General features: G+C 41.6%; 1 protein-coding gene across 3 annotated transcripts; it reads left to right on the forward strand.

Moving 5' to 3' along the window:
* Positions 1 to 6: 6 nt before the first annotated feature.
* On the forward strand, positions 7 to 3,990 carry LOC119318350 (shugoshin-1-like). 3 transcript variants are annotated; one of them, XM_037592893.1, is made up of 17 exons: positions 7 to 24; positions 121 to 275; positions 395 to 432; positions 547 to 655; positions 985 to 1,008; positions 1,109 to 1,177; positions 1,261 to 1,311; positions 1,393 to 1,492; positions 1,671 to 1,728; positions 1,827 to 1,958; positions 2,038 to 2,188; positions 2,281 to 2,346; positions 2,446 to 2,490; positions 2,589 to 2,700; positions 3,025 to 3,082; positions 3,181 to 3,297; positions 3,392 to 3,990. In XM_037592893.1, exons 1-17 carry the CDS (start codon positions 9 to 11, stop codon positions 3,696 to 3,698), a joined length of 1,608 nt encoding a protein of 535 aa, XP_037448790.1. In that variant the 5' UTR covers positions 7 to 8; the 3' UTR covers positions 3,699 to 3,990. The 3 variants fall into 3 exon arrangements, with proteins under 3 accessions (XP_037448790.1, XP_037448791.1, XP_037448793.1); XM_037592894.1 differs by having other exon boundaries at positions 2,449 to 2,490; XM_037592896.1 differs by having other exon boundaries at positions 1,692 to 1,728.
* The last annotated feature ends 3,229 nt before the right edge of the window (positions 3,991 to 7,219 follow it).

Consider the following 7,219-nt stretch of genomic DNA (forward strand, 5'->3'; position numbering starts at 1 on the left):
CCCCCTCCATGGCCGCCGCCACCGGTAAAGCTCCTCCCTCACCCGCAGCTCCCTACGTTCCCTAGCGATTTCTACCCCCCTCCGCGCGCCGTCTAAGCCTCAGCTTCCCCGCCTAACCAGGGGCGCCGCTCGGCGGCCTGAACCCGAGGCCGAAGCCGAACCCTAGCGCCAACTGCCCCGGCCCCCGGTCGGGGGGGAAGCCCGCCGCGCTGGCCGACATCACCAACACCGGGAGGCCCGGCCCTCCCAGGCACACCATGGCCGACGTCCTCAAGGTAACCCCTTCTCCCACCCGTGCATAAACAGCAGGCTCGGTTAGTGGTAGCTCAGTTCTGCAGTTTGTTGGTTCCGGTTTCCGCGCTGATGCCTAAATCCCTCGCTTGCTTGCTCGCAGGAGAACGCCAAGTTGGCTCAGCTGGTTGCCCAGAAAACGTATGTCTGCCTTGCTCGCCCCTCGGTCCTTCATTCCTATGAGAAAGGGGCTGTTTGATGTTTCTGAATTCTGAGGCAGTAACCTAGTTTTGACTTTGATTGTCTTCTCCGCAGCAAGATCATTGAGCTCAGCGGCATTGAGATTAACAAGCTCCGTGCTGCGCTGCAGAGCACGCATCAGCAGAACCTGCACCTCGCGCAGGCTCATTCTCAGATCACCGCGGTTCGTCTGTTTCTCCATCTCTGTTCTTGTTTAGATGGTTTTAGTTGTTGCTGTGAAAAATTTCAGTGGAACTAGCCGAGTTGCCAACCCAAGCAGTGTCAATGCTTACATCTTAGTTATACCTGTGAACGAGAATCCAAGACAAATACTGTTGTTTGGTCATTCTATATGTATTGTATTGAGCTAACTTTGAAGGGAAAACTCGAGCAACTAATGTGCATCTATTTTGTACTTCTGAAAGAAAGCATCACATGTTGTCACATTGTTTTGTGGGGTTGTGTAGTGTAGCCACTTTCTGATCTATCTATGTGTTTTGTGCTTCTCTGCAGGAACTAAATCAGGCAAAAGATCGAGTAAGCTGTCACCGCTTCTTTTCTTTACGAGATTTTCAACTGTCAATACTAAGAATGTTGGTTACTGATTTGGGGAATTATTTGTGGATGTGACATGCAGGTAAAGGTACTGCAGCATGAGCTTTCATGCGCAATAGCAGTGCTTAAAGTAAAGGCTTCGGGAATTGAGGTAAAGTACGCCCATGGCTTAACTTAGTTTCCTGTTGTTACAGATAGCTTGATTATTTTCTTTCCATCCTGCACTATTGGCAGCAAAAGAGTACGACTGCTGATAACCAACTGCAAACAGAAATAACTTCACAGGTAGCCGGCACAATTCTCAAAATAGATGGCTCTTCATGTTCATCTATAATTCTAAGATTCTTCCTCTCTCATTTAATTCAGGAGTTAAAAGCCGCACCTTCCAAATCTGCACCAGTCGAAGCTCATCAAGCTGATAATAAGGGCACCAGTGCTAATGTGCACCATTCAGTCGAGACACAATGTAAAACTCATTCTTCTCCTTCTTAGATGTTGATATTATGCTTGGCAACCATTTCAGCAATGGCATTTTATGGTTTTGATTTTCCCTACTTAACACAACTTAATTTTCGTTTCTACTTTACCTTCAGCTGTCCACTTCTAGAAAATTTAATGTCAGTTTTCTGTCAATTTCTTGACAGCCTCTGTGCCATTTAATACAGACCAACCAGAAGCACCGCCAGATAAAACAAATAAAAGGTATTGTCTGTCTGTTTACCTATACTTGAGAGGCAATGCCACTGGCAGACTGGGCGCTAGATAGCCTGATTTACCAAAGCGACTTTCTATTGATTCAGAACATCAGTGAATACGCGCACAAGTAAGCGAAAGTCAGAGTCACGTGAAGGTATAAAAGAGACCAACACATGTCAACAGAGCCACAGACCTGATGTGCAACCCACTGGATCATTGCATCATGAGGATCAGAGGTAATATTTATGTACAAAATGTGCTCATGATGCAACACTATCAGATTGTAGGTTGACCAATTTTTGTTTATGTGACCAGAAACATACGAAGAAAGTCTTCTAGACTAAACCCAGGGTCTTGTGAGATGGCAGAAGCATCTTGTGAGATCTTGCCTACAGACACTGCAGTTCCTTCATCTTGTAGTTTTAGTGTTCCAGAACTTGATGATCCAAATAATGGAGAAGACATGGTAAGATATCGACATGTCTCATCTGTTCTTTGTTCCAAATGATTAACAGTGCAGTACTCATTTCATGCTATACTTGTGGATATGTTGTGCAGCGGAAGGCAGCACAAGATGAACTGTTATGCAACACAGCAGTGCATATAAAGGCTTCAGTACTCAAGGTAAAGTAATTTCATTGTTATACTCAGCTTATATATATAGTTAAAGATGTTGTAGTTTGAATTTCAACGCCTGACATCTTGATTGTCTGACTGTATTAGAAGGACGAGATAAATAAGCATCTGCAGAAAGAAGCAAATGTGCAGGTAGGCGGCACAATTCTTCAGTAATTGATCAATCCGTTTACCCATGCAGATTTATTAATCGTTATCACGGTGCTGCTTGTTTCTGACAATGTAACTAGGAGGAGATACAAGAAACACATTCTGTGGTTCATGGAATTGAGGACCCTGAGGCACATCAAATTGACAGTCACACAAAGAATATGATCCCAATCCACCTGGCAGAAACTCAACGTAATGCACTTCTCTCCCTTCAAGTATTTTGCTATTATATTGCATTTATCTTGGACATTTTGTTGCTGCACACTTGCACTTGAGGTTCTTAATTATTGTTTTATGAATGAGTCAAGCGTAGCATGCTCATTTGCTCATTAAGAACTTTATGATCGTTAATGAATCGCTCGTACAGGAATGGTTGAACAAAAAGCACACCTTGTTTTTTCAATGAGAATGTACAAGAAAAGTGGCCAAACTACTTGCTGACTGCATCTTTTTATTGTTCTGATCACTTCCTTTAAAGGGAAAATAATAATTACTGTAATTGTAATTCCTTTTCAGCATCTCTGCCATTTGACACTCAACAGCCAGAACCACCCAAAGAAAGAGCAAAAAAGAGGTATGCTCATCATTCTAGTGATCTTTGAAATGCTCTCGATAGTACATCACACTGTCCAATGAAACAATATTCAGTTGGCTCAGAAATTATTTTTCTAGGGGTGGACACAAACGGAAATTGGATTCATGTGGAGGTCAAAAGGACTCAAACATAGAGGACACTAATTCCAAACTTGATTCTATTTGTAGTGAACCACCGTATCATGAAGAGACAAGGTAAAGTCTTTGCGTGCATGCATCTTTCTGCCTTTCACTAATGCACTTATATCTGAATGGAACATGGAATCATTGTTGCCGTAAATATGTGCAGAAAATCTCCGAGAAGAAAATCCTCAAGAAAGAACCCAGGAGAATTTGCTGAGGCCACAAAGGAAAATCTTGAGACCAAGCAAGAGGAAATTATTGCTCCTGTAGTCCCTTCCAGCTCAGATGTCGTGATGGAGCAGAGCAAAGATGAGAAGCAAAGCGACAGCCATTCCTTGATGGAACCTTCTGAAGGGCAGGCGGCGGGGAGGTCCTTGGTGCAGGTGACAGGTAGAAGGTCTTCGATGCGGGCAGCAGCAAAGGCTGTATGCTACAAGGAGATACCCGTGAACGTGAAGATGCGACGACCTTAGCGAACAGCCAGTAACATTATGTGATCGTGTCAGTTGCGCTTGCTTTTTGTTGAGTAGAATATCATGTTTGTTGTATGATTGTAGAGGTCTGTTGCTTCCCCGCATGAAATGTAGTATCATGTTATTTTGCCATACTGGTGATGGACTGTACAGCGGCCCCCTTTTGTTCTAGAACTGACCATAGCCATTTGTCGTGGACATGTCTGAATGACAGTGCCAATTCCAACAGCTGACCATTGGTACTAGTATTTTGCTCTTCTGTGTGTTCTGTCTGAAGAAATTTTGTGTTATCTGTCATATATGGGCATGATATTTGGGTAAGAAAATTATGTGCGAACTTCCCTATCTTTTATGTGTGCAAGCAAATAATCGTGCATTGTACAATCTTTTGCAATTTCATAGAAATGTTCAAAATTTTGGCAGCGTGTTCTGAATTTCAAAGTATAGTTTCTAATTTTGTTGTGCTTCTAATATGTTTGCCTTTGATCTATAGGTGTATTGCACGTGCAAAGTTACTATACTACTCCCTCCGGTTCTTTTTACTTTGTATATTAGGTTTGTTTGAAGTCAAACTTTTCAAAGTTTGATCAAGTTTATACAAAAAATAATTGACATTCACATAACACCACCAATATCATTAGAACCATCTTGGAATATATTTTCATATTTTATTCATTAGGTATTATAAATGTAAATATTTTTAAATATAAATTTGGTCAAACTTGGTAAAGTTTGACTTCAGACAAATCTAATATGCGGAGTAAAAAGGATTGGAGGGAGTATTATGTAGTTAGTCGGTTTATGTTGATTCATCAATGCAAATCATTCGGATGAAGCCCACTATAAATATGTCTCGGATACTGTGTTGTTAATTTTAATTGATGACACATGATTCAAGAGGGAATCCTACTTGGCGCGCCAGGTCACCCGCGAGCAACCTGGCGTGCAACCCCCTCGCACTGGGTGTTCATATGGGTCGGCCCATTTCCCCCTTTTTTCCTTTCGTTTTTCCTTTTCCTTTTCTCTTTTTCTTTTCTGTTTTCTGTTTTCCTCCTTTTTCTTTCAAAATTTGTTCATTGATTTAAAAATGTTCATCAAATTCAATATTTGTTCATCCATTTTTTTTAAAAATGTTCTTGAATACAAATTTTGTTGATCAAGTTAAAAAATGTTCATCATATTCAAAATTTGTTCATGAAAGACAAAACAGTGTTCATCATTATTAAAAAATGCTCATAGAAATTTGTTCATCGAAATAAAAAAATGTTCATTAAAATTTAAGAAATGTTCATTCTTTTGAAATTGTGAACACTTTGAATCAAGGACTGCTTTTGAATTCGGTCAACATTTTTTTAAATCCCTGAACTTTTTCAGAAAATCTGTTTTTCTGAAATCTTAAAAAAAAGAGGCACCTCACGCCCACATGGGCCAGCCCATCTTTTGGCGCTGCTTACTACTGGCCTGCAACGGACACCTCGTCGTGTCATTGCTCGTGATGTCTTCACCAGGATTTGACTTACCAATGTGAAAGGTACCGTGCTAGTGGTTCTATCATTTAGATAGAGAGTGATCTTTCCTTCTTGTCGAAGAAAGATATGACGTTGGGAAGGGAAAGGGAGTAGAAACGTTTTCATAGCCTTGGGGCGAAGTTTCACATGATCCAGAATTGCACTAGATCCTACAAGTCCTGTTATCGTTCTTAATTCGATAGCCACGAGAACCAATGATCACCCATGACTTCTGTGTATCACTAGTGCCACAAAGGCCTTTGGTGGTCTTATTGGCGCATACCACGGTGGGGTCTTCGACTGGGATGAAGTCGTAACAAGGTAGCCGTAGGGGAACCTGTGGCTGGATTGAATCCTTCGTGATGGAAATGCCCTCGCCTAGTTGACTAAACTAAGGACCTCTTGTGGAAAGAAAAGAGGCTCTCCCATTCCCACCTGATACGTCAAAAGCAATTGACTAATAAGGGGAACCAACCAGTCGAATTCGATTGATTATGTCACCCCGCATTACTATAAAAGGGCAGCAACTTTCTACTAAAATGGGCTTTGGCACTCCTTCTGCTATTACTCGAAATAGGGCAAGAGATCGTCAGATAAACCAAACTGCCGACCTACTGTCTATACTGTGTCGGATCAGATAATGGTGAGCCATCAGTCGGACGGAGTTTAACGTAAAGCTCCAAGGGAGTGTCAACAATCTTCTCATCATTGAGTTGAGCTCGAGTGATCAAGTCACGACGTTATTTGATCTGAGATACCAAATATCCACGAGGAGAATGTGCGACCTCCTAGCGCATGTGTCGTAAGTGGGTCGGCCCATGTAGAAGCTCCTTCCACCGATTTTGCGAAGCTTCTACAAGCTTCCGATAAGTTTTCTGAAGATTCTTTCGATCGTTTTTTTCTTTCTATTCTGTGTTTTCTACCCATTTTTTTCCATTTTTGTGTTTTCATTTTCCCTGACGTGCACAATTCTACCTTATCCGAGCATGTCATTGCATGCACTTTGGACAACCGTCCGTAGCATCACTGCAATCTACACCTCCGGTGACCGGAGAGCGCACCACGAGTCCAGGATGACGCCCTTCCCTTTAATTGTTTGTAAGTTCTTCTTTCACTTCCAATTATCTTCTTATATGTTAAGAAATTCCAATCTTATTTCTCTTAGAAAAACCTTATTTTCCCACTCGTTAGGTCCTAAGTCTAGTAATGGTAAGCATGTAAATTTGTCAAGAAGTGACAATCCGCAATTCAAAATATCGGTGATGATTCAAAACTCTCTAATTTAAAAGGGATTAAGTTTTTTTCGAAAGGAGGAAAAATATTTTTCTCATTTATTAACTAAGGGAGAATAGAGTTTATTACTAATAACCTTTAAATGCCACATGAAAGACTACTTGCGTAATACAATAGACCCTACTTTCTTTGCACCTGTGGTGATCCACAAGTTTTCCTATTAGTATTGATGGTATTATGCATATATGAAAATATGCATGTTTACAAAGGGCTACTACCCTAAATATGTTCGGAATAAAGTATGGTCATTTATGTTCTTCTTTAATTTGTCTACAATTTTCTTTATATATAAAGCTTGACATCACAAGGTTTGGGTCCTGGCACAACCACTAATGGTACCGCCACCATCTCATTCCCCACCTCTCCTAAATATTTGTCATAGCGCGGCTGGAGGCGGCGGCAGATTTTTTTCCACGTGCGGTGTGTGCGCGATGAGCGGGCGCACGAACAGGAACGCGTGCTCGCGCAATGCATGTGTGTGTGTGAGCTTTTAACAGTTAACATGCCACGTGGCCCTGACGGGTGGGCTATATATGTCATAATCATCCTGAATTTGAGCTCAATCGGTCATTTAAACAGAAGTGGTAGTTTTTTTTACCAAAAACTAGAGCTAAAGTGGTAGTTTCTGTCAAAGTTTGTTAGAGCACACTACTAGGGAAAAGCCTAGCCCGCGCTACTGCTACGGCGCTATAGCTAAAGGTTAGCAGCAGCGTTGGTTTA

Source organism: Triticum dicoccoides, chromosome 6A (genome assembly GCF_002162155.2).
Source record: "Triticum dicoccoides isolate Atlit2015 ecotype Zavitan chromosome 6A, WEW_v2.0, whole genome shotgun sequence".
In the NCBI taxonomy this organism is placed as follows: domain Eukaryota; kingdom Viridiplantae; phylum Streptophyta; class Magnoliopsida; order Poales; family Poaceae; genus Triticum; species Triticum dicoccoides.